The sequence below is a fragment of the Charadrius vociferus genome, unplaced genomic scaffold (genome assembly GCF_000708025.1).
Source record: "Charadrius vociferus isolate BGI_N301 unplaced genomic scaffold, ASM70802v2 scaffold162, whole genome shotgun sequence".
NCBI lineage: Eukaryota > Metazoa > Chordata > Aves > Charadriiformes > Charadriidae > Charadrius > Charadrius vociferus.
The window spans coordinates 2,322,867-2,342,588 of record NW_009647236.1 but is presented as its reverse complement, the minus strand read 5'-3'; the positions used below and the strand labels follow the sequence as shown (position 1 = coordinate 2,342,588).

The window sequence follows — 19,722 nt, the reverse complement described above, 5'->3', positions numbered from 1 at the left end:
GAACCATCTGAGGACCAGACACCTATAGTTGAATCCCCAGCATCACTGGATGACTTACCTGGGGTTAAAACACCAGCATCTGCAGACCCACCATCTATAGTGGAATTGCCAGTGTCTGCAGACCAGCTGGTTGTTGAGAAACCACCAGGTTCTGAGGACCTGTTACCTGTCATTGAATTTCTCGCATCTGGTGAAAACTCAGATAAGATTAGGTCACCTGTGGGTGAACAGCCAGGTTTCAAAGTCAGGAGGCACATGTCTGACTCTGCACAGGCTGGCAGTAAAACACCTGGGGCTCAGTCGTCAGCAACTGTAGTCAAGCCAACAGAGACTACATGTGAAATATCGGAGCAGCCAATGGTGTATGAAGACCCCTTTGAAGTCTCCATTAAGTACATGGAGAAACACAATATTCAGCAGATATTTCAGGTGAAATTTCTCTTTCCTTTCTCCCTCCAGAGGCTTGCTTGAGAAGCTTGGCCTGAAGTTAGCTTGGACTAAATTATCCCTTCCCCAGATCCCTCCTTGTCCTGTGCTTTCTTAAGCATAAACTCTAAGAAAAGCAGTAGAAAAGGAGCCTTGATCATCTTTGGGGTTTGAAAGAGATGCTTGCTTTTTAAAATACAGCTAGTGTTGCAGCAGAAAGTGCAGCCACCGATCTGCCCAAGGATCAATACTTCTTTCCTCCTGTCTGTCTCTGTCTCAGGACATCACAGAAAAACTGGTGTACCACAAGCCTGATGACCCCTTGCAGTTCATGTTGCTGCAGGTATGATGTCTTGCTGGGGCTCAGTGGGGACTGTCTTAGTAGAAAGCCAGCTTTGCTGAGCACACCAGAAATATGGTCAACCCGTGACCATTTCTCTCACTGTGTGTCTGCTCACTTGCGAGAAAGAGAAGCATGGGGCAGGAGCAGAGTGCCCAGAGTGCAAGGAACGACATGTGGTCTAAAAGGAGAAGGAGGAGAAGTATTGGAGGGTGGGTGTGTGGAAGACCCCGTTGTTGGGGAAGAATGGGGTACTGGACGAGTGTTATCTGAGAGGTGAGGGAAGCTTAGGGATGGAGATAGGGCTTGTCTGTGTCCCTGTGACCCTTCTCCAGCTCCCTCTATCCCACACTTGTAGGGAACACTTTTCCTGCCCACACAACCCCTATTCTGGAGAGCTGTCTCTGCTGATCCTGCAGGGTATTAAAACACAGGAAATTGAAAGTCAGTGGGGTGAGGCAATAGTTTGGGAGTGAGTCAGAAGTGTGGGGAGATCCTTGGGGAAGGGAGAAGGTTAGAGGAAAGAAAGCAGACAGAGAAAGAGTCTTTTCCTTCACTCCCCTCTAGTCAGTCAAGGGAAGCACCACCTTTGTGATTTGCTGCTGGCTTTATGCTGTGTCTAATGCAGACCCTGTAGAGAAATGGCAAGGTTGGTTCTGAGCGCCAGTGGTAAGGAAACAGGCTCCCAAATGACCGTTTTCCTTTTCCTTTTGCCCAGGTGCAGTCTATGATAAATGCCAGGCAGGCAGAAATGGAGGGAATATTGGAGGAGAATGAAGATGCAGAGGTGTTTCTGGAAGAGGCTGTGTATGCTCCTTTTGGCTCCTACTGACCTTGCTTTTGTGGTATTACATGGGGCCTTCACAGCAGCATGCTGTTGTAGTCATTGACAGTAACTTGGAACACATCTGCTTGTATCTCTGTTTCCTGACTTTTCTGTTCTGTATGCATGTGCTTCCCCTTCGTTTTAAATCCTGCAACCAAGTATTGGTTTGGATGCACAAACTCAAATCTTAAAGTGTGCATGGACCTGCACACCTATGGCACACCTTGAAGAGGCAGGTCTGCTGAACTCCTACGTGGACTGTGCGTACAAATGCACAAATACAACATTTATGCCACTGCTAGATGCTGCTTTTCCACGCAGAGAAACCTCACATCTCAGACCACAGAAGCAGAAAAACAAGTAGAATTAAGAAGCAGCACTGGACAACCCACAGTCCTTTTTTGTTTTCCATGCTGCCTTGGTTGCTTACTGTCTCCAGCTATGCAGCAGCGCCGATGCCCATCTAATACTTTGAAAGGCTGGGTCTGTGGCTTTCCCACTGCCCCCAGAGTTCCTTCGATGCAAGAAGGTGTCTCTCCGCCTCTTCCACACACTGAGTGCAGCTGTCTCACCTTTAACCATCCCTTCTGGGTTCTGATCAATCTGCTTTTTGGGGTTGCCCTGCTTGTATCATTTAAAGTACAGTGTATATTTTGGTAAGTAGAACAGTAAAGCAACAGTTGCATCTGCCCTCTGTGGCTTCAGAGATGTTGTCACTCAGGAATGTAGGAGGTGAATAAAACTAGACAAACCAAAACCAAGCACTGGTAGCCCAGGAAATTCAGAGTTGAGGTACACTTTGCAAACATGTCATTTGAACTGCTTTTGATTCTCAAAACACTTACAATCCTCATTTTCATACTATCCAAGTGTCTGTTTCCACTCTGTAAAGAAACTTTGTCTTTCTTTTTCTTATCTCTTGCCTGAAGATTATTGAAAATGTGCAACAGAGCATGCTGTTACTTTGGCTTCATTTAATGTGTATGTGCAGTAGATGCCAGAAAGTTTTTTGTCACAAGCAACTTTTCTCTTTTTTAGGCAAGTGCTCTAATTTAATGACGGATGGTAGTGTATTCCCAAATGACTGTCTCTATGGCTATGAAGAGAGCACCATAGAAACTTATCTTCCATCTATCTATTTTCAGCTAAAAGTCTGATGATTAGGTTGTGTGATACTCTACAGCCGAGCTTGGGCCCAAAAGGTTTGGGAATAACAGAGGCAAGTATTTGGTGTACAAATTCTGTGGCTGAGAAGAGTTGCCTTTCTATCTAAGGTTCTCAAAAAAGATCAGTTAACTCATGTCTTTCCAGGTTAAAGGCAGGTAAGCACCCCTGTCATTCGTAGGGCAGGAAGATTTTTGAAGTTATTGTGAGCCTAAAGATGGCTCAAGATTCAGATAAAGTCTTCATAGGGTTTATAAGAGTTTTGATGTAGACTTAGGCATCTAGGTCCCACTGAAGCAGTGAGATGCTTTTGAAAGCCCTACTTACCTTCAGCAACTGGAAAAATTGAACACTTAATAAAACAGAAAGACTGATTGGTTTTCAGCCGAATGTATTTTTGATCAAGAATATATAAGCAGCCCTGTGCATAGGTGCCCTGTGAATGTAAGAGAAGTGCTAATGCACCTCTGTGAAACAGGAAATACATGGAAGATGAAGATAGTGGCTGAAGCCTTTTCATACCTGTCGTCACTTGTCAGCGTGTTTTGCCAAGAGATGGAGAAGTTGGCATGCCTTTGAATTTTGTTGTAGAACAAGAGTAGGGTACTTCTGGGTGCCTTTGTCTTAGCTGTGAATTTCCTGCTTCTATCATTTGTGTATTGTATTTTGTCATTCTTTTACTTATGAAAAACTTTTGACTTGTAATATGTTCTCGGACTATAGGTGTATGCCCTCAAATTCATATCAGCTTTACAGGAGTTATGCAAGGAAAGATACTTAATTTCTCTTTCAGAGAAATTGAACTGAGCTGGAAAGTTGTCTTCATACAGGTGACAGACGTTTTGCAAGGGAGGCCCTACCCAGTGTTCCCCAGCAATCTTGAGGCCAAAATTTTCCTTTGGTGGCCTGGCCACCTTGTCTCATGCTCACGAAGTTGCTGTGTGGTATCAAGAAGTCCTCCCTGGTGGATGTAAGAGACAGCAGCTGTCTTTTCTGTTGCTCAGGACTGAAGTCTCTCTCCTTTGAGGAGCAGCAGTTGTATAGAAATGAATGAGGCTGTACTCAGGACAGCTGTGTGGGCCTGGAGTTGGCATGTGTAGATGGTAAGAGACTGTGGAGCGCAGTTGGCCAAGGACAACTCATCAGCTTTCACTGACTTAGGGGGGAATTGATCAGCTCTGAGCAAGGACTTTGACCAGAAATCTTGGGGAACTCATCATAAGCTGAGAAGAAATTTCACTTCCTTCTCCTCAAGTGTCTCAGATGACTGGATTGTATTTTGAACAGCATTTTTTCAAGGAAAAAAGTCCAGGAACTTAGTTTTATGAAAACAAAAAAGCATCCTCCAGAAGGTGTGCAGATTATTGTGTCTAAACTAGTGCCACACAACTGTCGTTTTTGATTTGCTTCAAAGTTTTGCTGAAAAATACACCTTAGCTCTAGAAAAATTTTACCCCACATTAAGGCACTAATGCACCACTGCTGTTTGTGCATATGAAGGCCTTTCTGTGGCGAAGAAAAGGAGAAAAGTTAGATTTAAAATGGAAACGTTTATTGTAGTCTTAATTCCAGAGTGACTGTCCCTTTTCCATAATTTCTTTCCCAAACAATTGGATCCATGTTTCTTTAAGTGGACATTTATCAACATGACATTAAACTGTCATTAAATTTCTTGCCTTGGATGCTCTGAAGGAATTAACAGTTCATTGTGTGTAACCGAAACTATTCCATATAAGTCCTTATAGCATGCTAGTCACAGTATATTTGAATGCCCTCCAGTAGTGTGCTAAGCAACGTGACTAACATCTGTTGTTTGTTCTTTCTCCTCTGTGCGAGGGAGATGTCTGTGCACTGAAGTGCATTCTTTTTTAAAAGGGTATTTTGTTTTTTTACCCACACCTTTGTATTGCTGTGTGCTTCTAGTGGATAGGGATAGGTCATGGAGTGGAAGGTGGCGAGGTTGGAGGTAGTTTGTAGTTCCCAAGGGTGTTTCCTTTGTAGTTTGAGCTGGGCACTGAGAGAGCGCAGTATTTTCACAGACGATATTTTTTGTTGATCCATGGACTGGCACAGAAGTATGACACCCAGTTCAGCTGCCAAGTAGCATGATCTTACAGCACACAGACTGTTTTTGTTGTGCACCTTGTACTCCCCCAGAAGCAGGATGCGGAGGGGCCAACCAGAAGGGAAGTACACTCACCATGAAATAGGTGTCTTGGATCAAAACATTAGTTTCTTTTTCTGCCATCTCTGTACGTAACTTAAAATGACTCAGCTGCTCCAAGCAATACTGAAGTTGCTGGTGTTGTTGGTTCCTCTAACCAATGGAAAAAAAAAAATGTTGTAACTGCTGATTAAAGAACCTTTGAAAAGTTCACACAGACTTTGCTCTGCTTCTTAGTTAGGGGGAGGGCGCAAGCAGAATAGCTCTTCAAATGGCCAGCTACTTATAGCATGAGACATTTCATTGTGACTCACTGGATATGAATCATTGCTACGTAACACCAATTTTAAACTAGTTTAATGCCATTGATTTCAAAGTTTCACAATCGTGTGAAACTCGAAGTAGGCAGCAGCTTGCATTCAGGGCTTGCATGTCTGAAATGGAAGAAATTAACCCCTGGGTAAAGCCTGAGAAAGAGCTTAGCTCAAGAGAGAGTTCAGGCTGCACACTGGAGAATGTGGGAGTGCTTAGAAAGCGCATTGCTTAGAAAAGGCGAATTGATCAAACCCTGTCTCACATGCCTTCAGGTTGTATTCAAGGAAAAGCTTCTCTTGACCATTCTTTCAGCCAGATGAAATTCAGAAGAAAAGGAAGAAACATTCCCTTAAGGTCAGGCATCAGTATCCATGGCTGCATTCCTTTTTTGGGACTGCCTTCATGGATAACATTGATGTAGCAGCATCACCAAAAGTTCCTGGCCATGCCTCAACATACACAAATGAAAAGGGGAACTTTGAGTTGTTGAGGTGACAAGGGTTGCATGAACAGTCACTTGCCATATTCTCCTGGGGAAAGGTGGTGGGCTAAAGTGTTCCTGCAGAACGGCAAAGCAATCTCAAGAGATTTCTATACACGTAATTCAAGACTGGAAACAGACTGCAGACACTGCGTTAGTTGGTCTGTAATAGAAGTGCCTAATATGGATGAATGAAATGGGTCTTCCTTTTTCCCTCAAGGCTATTATCTCAATTCCCCGTGCAACTCCTCTCACAGGTGGGAAGAGCTCATCTTCCTTTGTCACAGGCCTTGCTGCATTCAGGCATTTGGAAGGCCATCTCCATGACATATTCATCCAGGAGTCTGGGGTAAACTTTCTATCTCTCAGTGCAGAAAACAGGAGAAACTACTGGTGTCATTTCATAAACTGCAGTGAAATAATACCAGGGAAGAAACAAATTATGAGATGGACTCACTTCCTTTTTTGTGTTGTCACTTTGAGACCAAAATTAGCCTCCTGTTCATTGTCATTCATTAAAGTGGCAAGAGGTGAAGAAACATGGGACTACACAGAGCCGGATTTATGGAGGTGCACAGCTATCTAGTGCAGTTCACAAAGTCAGAAGGTAGGCAGTGTAGCTAAGGGAGTGCGACACCCAGTTTACACTGGCCATGAAAACTTCACTATAAACTTACAAGGCCTTAAGGCAAATATCTTATTTGGAATCATCTGGTCTAACACTTAAAAATTCTTTTTAGGAACTAGGAAGTGTTAGGGAGTTTGTAAGAACAAGAGGTGACCTCTGTCCTTCCTCCTTCCCATCCCTCAGCTTATCTTCTAGTATAAAACAGGAAACAGAGGTGAACAGACATGTAGAATAGCACAATTGTTTGTTAATGGGAAAGATGCATGTCATACCAACCCTTGAAGAAAAACAGTTCCCACCTCAAGGAGCATTTGGTATTTGGATAGATGAGTAGACATTAGGGAGAAGGCTATATTAAAAGCAGGCAAGTGGTCAGAGAGTTAAAGATTTTTAACAGTGACTCAATGTGGCATAAACTCCATGAGCGCCACAGGAGTCCTTTTGAAGAGAAAAGCAATGCCTGCTCTATCCAGCTATTGTTTAAGCATCCCCTTGGGTCTAGCAGAATATCCTGCCTCTTTGAAAGGAGGTTCAGGGAAGGGCAGCATTGCCAGTTTGCTGAAACCCCACAGTACGGAAAGCAAATACTGCCCATTGAGAACGCAGCTTTTGGCCTTGTTATTTGAATACTTGGTAGCAGAGCATCGCAGAGCTCTCTTGAGGGACTCCTTGACTGTGGTATGATGCCATGATGCGGATATGTTTGACATATGGCAGATAGGAGTGCATACGGGAGAGGCACAGCCTGTTGTTGGGAGCAATAGCTCCCCACTTCTTGCACTATTAGATGTTTAAATGTTTCCAGATGAAGAGCAAGGCTCTTTGGAATGGTAAGAGCTGGGCAGGGTCCGGCACAACTATGTATAGAATTACTTTTGTAGTTACCTTTCATAGACCTCTTAGAAGTTGTTCATAAGCCTTCCTGGCTTTTTGGAAATCATGTGTTGAAAAACGGAGCTTGAGTAGTAGGTTAAAAAACATCTTGAAGAAAAAGAAGGGTGAAACCTAACTTTGCCTATGCGTGCCCATGAGAGGGCAGCACAGACCGGCTGAGCCTTCGGTGAAGGCTATTAAGAGGCAGGGAGACTTAACTCAAGCGTTTATGTCCAGATGTGGAGTAGCTACAAGTAGAGAAGAAAAGGCCCATGTAAAAATGCTGGAGGGCCCAAAGCACAGCTCCATCCATCACCCACCTGAAACTGAAACAGCTGGGTACAGCTGGGTACCAGATTGACTGGGTCAAACCCCAGGCACACGACAAGGTGTGAGTCTCACAGACTTCTTGGGGAAGTTTCCAGTTAGTTATTGAAACCTTAAAAGACACTTTCAGAGGAAGAATATTGGACAGTGCCAACAGTTCTGTCAAAGCAATGAGTCGGTGTGAGACATCAACCGCACCCTTGCCAAGGCAGAGGCCGTCACCCCGGGAACACTATAAATTTGCGCAAGGCATGCATGCAATTTACTTCCATCCCAGTGCTCCTAAGCACTGCACCAGCCAACACCCCACTGCTATTCCCCTTTCCTCCTGCTGCTGAGACTCTAGTGATGCAGCTTTAACTTGACTGTCCTCCCTCCTTCTCTTGTGTGCTCCAGCCCTCTGGCAAGGTGGAGATGCTGAGATAAATCAGAAAATGCTTGCAGTGCTTGGCTTCCAGCAAGCGTGTTGGAAACTGGATAGTGACAGGCAACTGTACGTAGATGGCAGTGCTCCACTGCCAGCCCATCACAGCCTCCCAGATGAGAAGCAGCTAATGCAAAGGAAGCAAGCAGGATGGATTTGGGAAGAATAAAGTATCCCCAAACACCTTTCAATAATGAGCTGGAACAATTAATGTGAACAAATTTCTTTGGTCCCTTGCAAACAAGCAGGAAAGGTCCCACACGAGACCTCTTCTTTCTACCATGTTGTGGCTTGTGTCTGACACAGGGGATTTCGGAGGAGAGGTTTTTAACCATCAGCAAGAGCAATGCAGTCACTAGGTCCAGACAGAACAGCTTGTTCCCAGTCTGTTAAATGAAACTCAACTGAACCACCAGCACCAAAGGACCATCACAGTGCCAAGGCCATTCGGGAGCTGGGAGCACATGCTAACAGACAGATCGACACTGACATATGCAGTCTTTCAGAGGTCGGAAGGCCCTCAAATTCACAACCAAGAGCAATGCAAGGCCACTTTCTAGCAGACCTTCCTTGGACATTGTCAGCCTTTTAAAGAAGCTATCTAAAAAACAAGCAGAAATTTTCTGTCTTCTCAAAAGTCTTTTCTCCTGCTATGCATTTTGCAAGATCCCAGGCAATCCTTTGCCCAGGCACAGTGAGATTTCTAGCCTCCTGTGGTCCTTCCCTGCAGTCAGGCCCCTGTTCAGAGTGAGCTGGCCTGCCCTCGTCAGAAGATGAGATTCGAGAGGAAGCCACGTCCCATTTACTGACCCTTTTACTCCATCAAGGGTGTTGGCTGGGGAACGCCACTTTTGCAGGGCTTGGCTCCCCTTCCCTGCCAGAAGAAACTCCTGCCGGTGGGAGGGGAGCCGGGGCAGGGCTTTGACCTCAGGGCTCCCCCAGGCTCCTCCGTGCTTGTTTTATCTTCTGGTCTGTGCATGCACAGAAATGTGACCTGTAGGTTGCTGAAGGACCTAGGTGAGATCAGCAGCTGTAAGATGCAGATATTTTGGTCTGGGTTTTCCTTTGCAGAAATTAGCCTCAGGCCTGTGATGAGGCTGTCCCATAAGTTTCCTTCATAGTCAGCAGAGTAAAAGCGGCATCCTTAGGGGGAGATTTAGAGCACAAATATCTCTCAATGTGTACAAGAAGGCACCCTGAGGGTTATCTTTATTAACAGTAGTAGCAGCCAATACAGATTAGCCTTTATAAACATCCACTATTTCGCTTAAGCTTTTGGGTTGAGACCACTGAAGAAGGGAGCCACAGCAGCTGGCCCAATTGTTAGCAGCAGGGTACCAAGATTTAATTTGTTACTGCCTTTACCCGCATGTGCAAATTTCACTATGAGTACTAGCCCAAAACTCCCTGGGGAAGCAGTTCCCCACCAGAACCCAGTTCTTTACTAGGCAGAGCAGCTTCCTCCAAGTTGTTTGTCCTTTCTGCTCGCTTGCTTGTGAGAAGGAGAAGAAATGGTTTCTTCTGAAAGGCTCAAAATACAGATTTTCATGCAATCACATGATTCCAGTAGCTTGGGCTTTATGCAAACACCCAAAATTGCAAGTCTTAACAACACCAAAATACAGCCTTGGTTATAAGCTCATAAATAAAACTACCCTACAAAATTAGAAAAATAAGGTTTATCCCTCTCCTTCCCCGAAATATTAAGAAACCCCAATCCTTGAGAGCGTGCTTTATAGCACTCTTCTTAGGAATGAAGAATGCAATTCCATATTCATGGGTGGATTATGCATTGCCAAATGCAAAATACCAGGATTACCAGCGTCACAAAGATGCCTGTATCTGGGTTTTCAGTAACGCTCTTCACGAAGGTATCTGAGGTTTTAGAAAGAAGTTACTTACTGCATTCCACATTATACTAAATATATACATACAGTTCTGCTTTTCAGTCTATATGTTTGCAGGCTTAGCCGGAGTGGCCAGCCCAGCGGCCCAGTGGTTTATCCTAACCCACTATAATTAGCCCATGGTTGTTGCTAACGGTATGCCATTTGTCTCCCTACACTCAGCACTGTTTGGTAAACAATTTCAGGGACAGAGTTGCTCTCCCCTGATCTCCCTAGGTGGTGTTCCCTTATTTATTCCCTGCACCCTGCCGTTATTCCTCTCTCTTGAGGTCGAGAAGTATAGAAGTGGCAAAAAAAGGAGGGTAAAAACCTCACAGAAAGGGGGAGGCAGCGGTAGCAAAAGCCCCCGGCCGGCTGGGGAAGCAGGAGGCAAGGCTGGCGGTGGGCCAGGCCAGCTGCAGACCCAAGGGGCGCAGAGGACATCTGTCCCCCATGGTCCGCATCCTCGCCCCCCGTGCGGATGCACTGAGACGGGGGAGAGGAGGTGGCTGTGAGGAATTCCCTTCTCCTCCGGGGAGGAGCTGGCTCCCGGCCACAGCACGTGGAGGGCTTGGGTGGCAGGCGCGAGCCTCAAACCCAAATCTGGCCAAGGGAAGGAAGGTCGAACTGTGGGCCGGGATGCAGCTGTTTGCAGCCCTCCCGGGAATGCAGGAGCAAAGCCGGGTGGCAGGAATTGGGGCTGGGTCTGCTGGCGGCACTGGCCTCAGCGGGAGGTTGCTGACCCAGCCAGTGAGGGGGACTCTGCCTGAAAAGACGGCGGCCCCTCCGCTCCTGGGCAGTGCCTTTGCAGTACGCTGTGGCAAGGGTGTTTGGCCTCGCCCCTGGCAGTTCTGCCGTGGGATGGACGTCATCAAAAAAGTCCCCCTCCCTGGGACAAACAGACGGTGTGTGTCAAGTTGAACCTGTGCATGGGTGCACGGGCATGGCCGACACTGCAGCCACGCTGCTAGCCATGTGGGATTTCCTGAGCCCTCTCCCTGAACCATGAGATCTGGTCATCATGCGCAACATCACAAATGCAGTTAGGAGCTTCCTGTCCATGCATGGGAGTGGTTCCTTCATGATGCTGGCCTGAGGCGGTCACAAAAAATGAGTCCTGTGACCCTGCTGCTTTGGCCATAACCTCCTTTTCCTCCCTGTGTGCTCTCTCCCTCTCTCCTTCCCGAATTCCTGGAAGAATTCTCTGAAGAAAGGAAATTCAAAGGATGAAGGAATGTGAAAGAGTATTCTCAGAGGTTAGGAGCCGGGCCAGCCAATTGGAATTACCTACACCATCTAATCAGCCCTTTTCATCATCTCTCTTTGGGTGTCCTTCAGCATCCTTCCCATACCAATTTTGAAAAGCCACAGCACACTTAGTGACATGTTCTCACGTTGCCTTGTCACCCATAGAGCACGTTGCCATGGTCAAGTGATAGATCTCCTGAGAAATTTCATTTTCCAACTCCATCTGGAAATAGACCAGGCTGTGGCCTCAGCATCTGACTGTGCTTCCAGATGAAACCCCAAATTGCCATGTGTCTTCACTCCAAGCCAACGCTTTGCCTTTAACCCACACACAACAGAGGTGTGCTCCTATGTGGACCTATGCCTGGATGCATGTGAGGAAAGTGCATGTGTGGATTTGTACGTGTACGTATACATGTGTATGTATGTATGGCTCTGTGAGGGGGAATGTGTGCAGTCTTGAGTCTAGCTGTCATAAGTGCAAGAGCCTGCACAAATGTATGAGTCTGGCTATACAGAGGTGTTGGCACATTCTCATCTGAAGGATGCCAACACAGATGCAGACCTACAGGGGAGGCTAAAGCAGCTGCAGGCACCCACTGGAAGTACCCATGGTGGCACCTGGGCTTCCCACCACATGGTTTGTCAGCCCCACCACATTCTTTTGCTCAGGCAAGGTTTCTGACCCTCTGCTCTCCACACAAATTCATATGAACTCAGTCTGCCCTTAATAACACACACCAAAAAAAAGTGCAAGCAAAAACCCCATCCAAACTCTCTCCTTCCCACTATCAAATTTCTCTCTGGGTATCACAAAAAAATAGTCTTACCCAGCTAAACAACAAGCTGTTAGCAGCCAAATGGTGATGGCAGTTCAGGATTGAACACCACCCTCCCTGGCCTCATCTGCTCTTCCAGCCCAAACGAGGAGTCACACTAACACCCTTTCGCAGCTTCCCAGACAAGGCTACGGAGCAGCACGAGCTCAGCTGCACCAGGGCTCTCTCCGAACAGCCGCTCTCAGTGATGATGACTGGCAAGACCGTGGACATCACTACCAGCTTCCCCTCCCCTCTCTTCTCTTTCCTCATCATTTTTCTCCAAATTAGCATTTCTGTGCTTGCTGCATCTTCTCTGCTCCCAGATAAGATGTGGTGGAGCATGCTACCACAGCAGGGCTTGTGCCACGCACTGACACTCAGGAGATGTGCTGCTTACCCCCCCGGTGGCTGCTCTCAATGTCTGGCAGTGACGATGGGACGATCTTCCTAGATCCCACCACACCAGTCAGCACAAAATGCATGGTCCCCCTCCCTGCACTGCCGAAAGATGGGGCCATGACTGCACCCAGATGAACTTCACATGTTGTAAGGAGAACAAATAATGGGCAGCAGGTAAGAGTTATTTAGGTCTAGATAAATCTGCATCCCTACTCTTGAGCACCCAAGTGACAAATTTCTTGTCCCTGCCTACTAGATCAGGCTGGCTGCAACAGCTGGGTCTTCTTTTGCTTATTAATGTGCCACCTCATGGAGCTGGAAATGCCAAAAGCACTGTCCTTTCCTCAGGGTGAAATCTCATGGGCATCTCATGGGAGAGCTGGATCTCTCTTCAGTTGTCTCCAAGTACCAAGGAGGTACATAAAACATTAGGGCTATTGCAGTTCTCACTGATTTTCCACAAGATATTTGCAAGGATGGCTACCAAGGAGATATATATATATATTCTTTTGATGTTTACTTTTGATTTGTGAAGGGCTCTAAAAACATGAAGCCCCCATCACCCTTCCCAAGCCCATTACTCATTTGGCTGGTTTTTGCACCAGCAGATAAGAACACCAAGCTCAAGCAGCTGCGCTTTTGCCAGAGACTTGCTCAAGGCTCCAGTAACTGGAATCATGACTTCTGGCAGACTTGTGATGGAATGGGTGAGGGAGTGGAAGGTGAGAGACATTCCTTTTCCGTTGTGCTCCTCAGCTACAGCCCCTCTCAGTTCATCACAGGCCAATTAATACATATTTCTGTACATAACCGTACTCAGTCCTAATAAGACTGAATGTGTTAGAAATCTAGAGGGCCCAAGGAAATGCGATAGTCTCCCCACTTTTCATATTATCCACAGTGTTTTACAGAGTAGCCAACAACTACACATCTGTTTCCAAAAAAAATCCCAAGCTAAATAAAATGAAAATGGATCTAACCCAAACCACTGGATTTTCCCCATGCATCATAATTAAATGAAAACATTAAAATCCATTTACTTTCTTTTTCTAGTCAGTACATTCTTCTTATACCCATGCTCAAACAGCAGTCCAGCAATCCTAATATTTGTATTTATGTCATTCCAACTTGCCCATCCTCTGTAAAGTTCAAGTGTCTCGTAGGAGTGAGTCATTTGTCCACCCTTTCAAAAGTATAATAATAGAAATTCTTTAAAGCTTTGTGTTTTCAGCACAACGGCATTCCGATACGATCTAAGAATCACGGAGACACCCTCCAGTCCCATCGAGGACCGGGGAACAGGTTTGGCTAGAAAAAAAGTTGTCCTCATGTGATGGGCACCCTACCAATCACACAGCACTTTTCTCAAGCAACCTGGGCTTTTTAAAGCCCAGTGGAGGTGGGAGGAAGGGGCTCTTTCGGTGGGTCGGGATTTCTGCTGGGAAGCATCACAAGAAGGGAGAGGTGAGTGCCTTGCTTTGGTCATTGTCTTAATGAGGCACGTGAGCGATAAGTGACTGTTAGGGGAAAAGGAAGCTTTTATGTTTAATGGGTTTTATTTTAGTCCCTGGTCTGTGTTTACTGTGTGGGAGTCTGGTACCTGGATAAGGTTAACTGCAGAAGATTATTAAGTATTTGATTTTTCTTACCTCAGGCTGTATCTTCTCTATGGCTGTTTTAATTTGTTTCATATTTTTTCTCCTAAAGACTGGGGAGGAGGGAACAGGAAAATTAAATCTGTTGCAAATATATCTGAGTGAAAAAAAAAAGAAAAATTATTGCAGAGAAAGATGAATCCTGTAACTCCCCCTCACTTGTGAAAATACGAAAGGCAAAAAAAAAAAAAAATCCTCTTGTTTTGGCTGTGCTGAACTAATGAGGGAGAGACGAAAAACCTACCTCCCAGCTCTATTTCCGAAGTAATTATGCCTGATGATGATTTACCAGCCACTCCACTGTTCACACAGGCTTCATTTCATAGCAATCTCTCTCAAAAGGAAACTTAATTAGTCTCTGACCCCTTCTTGAAGCTGAGCTTTGTTTTTGCTTTATTTTTTCTTCCCTGGTAGCACAAAATAACTGGCTGGCTTTTCCTTTTCTGAGTGTGGTTGACTCCTGGTGCACAAGCTGTTCTGTGTCAGAGGAGGCTGCATTTCGGGGCAGATAGAGCGATGGGGAAAGTCCAGTGGGGCAGGGGGAGTGTGTGGTTTTGCGTGTGCTGGAGGTGTTTGCTTTAAAATAAGTAAATGACTGATGAATTGACATTTGTAAAGCATTTGGCTTCTTACAGCAGGGTCTAAGTGATTCATCAATAACATATTTAATCGCATCTCGGTAAAAACTCTATAACTCTGAAGATGTCCCAAGCACTTGCAAACTACCTTCTTTTTAAGCCCCTTAGGGGCTAAATTTTCTGCTAAAACCAATTGGGAAAAAAAAAGAAAAAGTAGGTTTATCACTGTCTGGCCCTTCAACTCTCTATGCATCAGACCCTACAGCAGGTCAAGGTGTGGGCAGGTCTGTGGTTTACAGGGGCTTCCTGCATCACCGGCACTGGCACAGCACCTCCGGCAGCAGTTCCACCCCACTGGTTTCCCTCTGTGTGTGCCCGAGCCCCGTCCCAAGCATCTTGCTCCTGCCTGTAGAGACATGCTCTCCAGCCGGGGCTGGGAGAGCCTGAGGGGCAGGAGGTGTGGTGCCCGGGCTTCTGCGCCGGAGGCGGGTTATGGGCAAGGAGCAGGTTTCTTCTGTTGAACGTCTGGGTTTGTTTAGTTGCGCTCGAGTGGTGCAGAGCCCTTCAGCTAAGGCACACGGAGACTATGAGCAATAAAACAAATGCATCCCGTGTCTCTGCCTCCTTATGCCAGGGGATGAGGACACAGTGCCCTGCACAGGAATGCTGAAGCAAAGGCGGGTAGGAAGGGGTGAGGTGAAGCCCCTGTAAGCCCCACTGCCACCCTGAGAGACCTCCAAGAGTGGGGTGTAGAAACAAATGATGCTCACAGGGGTGGTTTTGGACATCCCTTGCTCACAGTGCTGTGACTCCACCATGACAACCCGCACAAAACACAAGGCAGTCAAAATGCAACCTGCTTCTGCTTGGGGCAATGCCAAACTAATTATTACCCATTGGCTTTTTTGGCTAGTGATGGAGTAGAACTGAGCTAAGCAGGGGGCATTCACCTGTAAGGCTACTGAAATCCTGACCCAATCTATATGGAAAGAGGGTGTGGAGGCTTCAAAAGATCAACCAGCCCAATGTGTGTGAGGGATGCACAACAACAGAGACTGAATCCTGCTTAAACCCAGGCACTGCTGTGAGCAGGCTTCCTTTGAAAGCCTACATGGGGTTTTCACCTAAAAGCCAAGGGCAGAAGCCAACCTCTGCAGAAAGGAGCTTCCTTTTTGGCTCCCACAGTTGTGCTGCAGGTCTCGCGGAGCCCCTCTGAGCAGAGGAAGGGAAGAGAGGTCAAGAAAGCTCCAAGGGCATGGAAATAACAGATGTGTCTGCAACTTGTGGAGGAACAGGGGGAGGCAGGGCTACTGCTGCTCGTGGGCCCTGACAGGCTCAGCTGGAGTCCCATGGGTGTCAGGAACATTTTCGGGGTGTGAGGGTAGAGGAGAGGGGAGAAGTTGCAAACTGGGTTGTGACCAGGGCATAAGGAAGAGGAAGAGGAAGAAGGATGTGCTTCAGGAGGGATGTAGGTTTTGTGGTACAATGGGAAACAGACACCTTTCCAAAGCTGCTTGGAGCACAGCACAAAGTCTGTGGTACTGATAATTAAATACCTGCGACCTAAACGAGTCACGGCTAAATTGCAAGGTGCCTGGGATGTGCTGAGGAACACCAGGTCCATGCAAGCTCAAGGCTGAAATCCCAGGACCTGGGCACCTTCTTGTGTGGAGATTTTGGATAACGGTTGCAGATGATGCTCCAATTTCCTCAGGGGTTTCCCTAAAGCCCCAGGGAACTGTATTTGGGTCATAAAAATAATCTTAACGAGCCCATGAAGAAGGCTCCTCTACCTCCAAGCTGATTTGTGTCTGCAGGCAGGTGCTGCTGGCTCCTGTCTCTCTGGGGACTGGGAGGAGGACTGCCGACCAGCGTCACACCCATGGGTGGTTATGAGTCACACCTGCATGCAGTTTGCCTCAGGCGAGCCAGCCAAAGTTTCCCTCATGCCTCTGTAGTTATGAACCTGCGTCAAGTGCTGTGGAAGCCATGCTTGCTTAACCTAGCTTACTTCTGAGGCATGAGGAGCAGGCAGCAGGTGGAAAGTCCCAGATCTCCCATGGCTTCTCCTCTGGGCTGTGTTGGAGGGTCAGCTCTCCAGCTGCCTAGCCATTGCCACGGCCTTGGAGCACCTCCCCAGTCTCTCATCTGTGATGCTGATGCTAGACCTACAATGGAGTAGGGGCCAGACAAGGCACTGCCACATGTGGCATAGGGGAATGAAGTGGACACCAAGAAATGAACTCCTTCAGTGCCAATCACGTGGAGGCAGAGAGAGAATTCACACTAATATGGCAATATCATTAGAGTGTTTATTTTTAGGTCTACAGTAAAGGCTCTTCTTTCCTTTTTCCTCTTCCCAGTCTTTCTGCTTCTCCCTCACTGTGCAATCCCATTGGACTTAGGTAAGGTACTGGACAGCCTTAGGTTGCCTAGAAGCTTGCCGCCCTCCAGCTGATATCTGTGTGGTGGTGACTGTGTCCAGCTTTCCACCCAGCTACAGTAGCCTAGGAGATGAGCTTGCCCCAGGAGAAGAGGCTTGCTTTCTCAGTCTGGCATGCCTGCAGTAATACCTGCCCAAGGGGAGGCAAGAGCAAGCCAGGTCCTGCCTGCCAGTGAGGAGAAGCAAGCTGGCTTGGGGGGAAGGAAGCGCATGGGCTGGGTGGACAGGTGATGGACAAGGTGTGAGTGCTGTTGTTGGACTGCAGGAGTTCTGTAGGAGAGAAAGGGGGGGAGAAAGAGGTTTCTGCAGTGGTAAGGAATGGGTTGTGACTTTCTTAATCTCACTTGGTGTGATCTGTTGTGCTAGTCATATGGCACACTGAACTCTGCTATCTACATGGCAGGTGGAGCAGATCTGCTTTTCCATGTAGTGGTCAGAGTTCACATGCCTGCATTTGAGCAGGGAAGGTGTCCTTGGTTTTTGGACTGCCTCCTGATTTGTGATGTCTCTTAGATGGCAACAACTAAAGGCTTTTTGAAAAGTTTGTAGCACAAAGATCCATGAGTGAGGCAGTGCTCTCTCCAGCTTTCAGTTGAGTAGAGGACCAGTGTCCGTCTCAGGTTTGGCAGACTCTGCAGTGTTGTATTGCAGACCACATGTGGCCAAACATTGCCCAGACCTAGATTTGACCTAAAAGGCAGTTTTATGTGGCCCCCTGGGTATGCTGGCTGGTCAACGAGTTTGGCAGGGACAGAGCTTCAAGTTAACCTCATGAGCCTGCTGTTTTCAAATACAGAGCCATACAGCTTCAGGTGTATTGGGCTGGCTTCCAAACACCTGACTGGGGAAAAAAAAAGTGGCTTCTCACCTTGGAAATAATGGCCATCCCCACTCACGTTATCATGGGAAAATACTTATGTGCTCTGCTGCTGGTATAATGGTAAAAGCACTGGACTAATGCCTAGGACTCCATGCCTAACCCTGAAACCACTGCAGAAAGGGTGTTAGAAAATTCTGGTTTTCCCTCCATCACTGTTGGAAGTCCTGCCTACCCTAAAAGGGCAGCTGCTGAAGAGGCTGAAGGTGGGAGACGTTCCACAATGTTCTGTTGCTCAAGAAACTCCCCTTCATTGACAGCTGTGTTTGCTCTTATTTTCCAACAGCTTCTCTGAAGAACCCTAGAGTCAGTGACCCCAGCAAGGAAGGCACTAGTGCAGGTACTCTGGCAGAAGAGGGGTGTTCAAGATGGTTTTCCCGTTGTCTGCTCAAATTGGCCCCACTTCAGCCTTTCTTTCATGGCTTATATTTTCTTAACCACCCAGCAAATGCAGCTGTCTCAAGGTTGGGGGTTTTCTTCCCTCCCCCTCTCCATGCACGCACATGCTCCATCCCTTTGAAAGAAGGACTTGGCTGGCACTGGCATCTGGGGTTGTTTCTCCAAAAGGTCTCACACCTCTGACTAGTGCCTTTATGCTGCTCTCTCTGGAAGAGGATGAATTTGATGCTGGTCGCCTGGCCCCAGCTTGCAGGATATAGCGCTCTCAGGAATTTGGTGGGAATGCTACTTGGCCCAGCTCCCATGAGCCAGCTGCAGGCAGAGCAGCTCCCTCCCTCCCTCGCACCTGACCGGGAACTGGGGGCCCAGCTCCAATTCCCGGCATAGGTGGGAGATGGGGCTACCCTTAGCAAGGTGCTGCCAAGCCGTGCGCCATAGGTATGTGTGTGGGATACAGCTAAAGCGCTGTGGTTACCAGTTCAGTCCCATGGTAGAGCTGGCCAAAATGAAACAGCCAGCAGGATGGACAGCAAACCCTGGGGTAAAGCCATCTCCTTTGGAAAAGGAGTGTGGTGAGGGCCCTGAGCTTGTGCCCTGTCCATCTGGATGTAGCTGGTGTTTCTAGCCAGGTGGAAGTGCAACACCATGAGCTGAGGTTTACATGGGTGCTGTTGAGATGATGAAAACCCTACCCAAAAGAGAGCCAAAGACACTGGCTGCCCCCGGTGTGGTCCCAATCTTCTGCAGCTCAAGTATCAGTGAGAGTTTGAGTTACCAGGTTCACACCTGGGGAAGTTTTTCCTCTAAAACTACTATGAAGCAAGGAGTGGGAGCTGTACAGACAGGCTGGCAGGTTCTGTCTATGCTTCTCAGAGATAAGTTCTATTTCTGAGTGAACTACTGGCCTAACTGAAGACTGTCTTTCTTTTTTCCCAGGTTGCATGAAGAATTAAAGATGGCAAAAAGTGATGGTGGCATACGCATCTTGCAGGGTCTATTAGTCTTTGGGAATGTGGTCATTGGGGTAAGTTAAGTGAGACAAGTATGGGTGGAGGCTTCCTTCCAGTAAAACATCAGTTCACAGCCATGAAATCCCTCTTCACATGTGAAGTCTGCCTATAAATAGACCAGTAAAGCATGACAGGAGCAGTAAAGGAGAGCTGTGCTAGATGACAAGTTGGGTGGGGAGGGGCCAGCAGGGGCTGATCCACAAGACCAACATGAGTTCTAGGGGTAGAGCCCTTGTTGCTGACCAACATCTTTCCAGCCACTTTCCTCCATATAGTAATGGGAAAGGTTCTGTTAATTCCTTCTTAACATCCTCAAGTCCTAGGCCTGACCTCTCAGGTCTAGGCTGGGTGAGTTTTTTCTGCAATTCTTCTATGAGGGCACAATACAAGAGACTGTAGAGTTGGGCAAAGGAGGAGTGGAGTAGCTACTGCTCAGCA

The 19,722-nt window shown here is 47.1% G+C and overlaps 1 protein-coding gene across 1 annotated transcript in view; it reads left to right on the top strand.

Moving 5' to 3' along the window:
• The first annotated feature begins 19,217 nt into the window (after window positions 1-19,217).
• Window positions 19,218-19,722, top strand: part of UPK1B (uroplakin 1B) — a 5,430-nt gene continuing 4,925 nt past the window's right edge. The window contains exon 1 of the mRNA XM_009879908.1: window positions 19,218-19,298. Coding sequence (XP_009878210.1) covers window positions 19,230-19,298 — 69 coding nt within the window. The 5' untranslated portion in view covers window positions 19,218-19,229. The remainder of the gene's footprint in view (window positions 19,299-19,722) is intronic.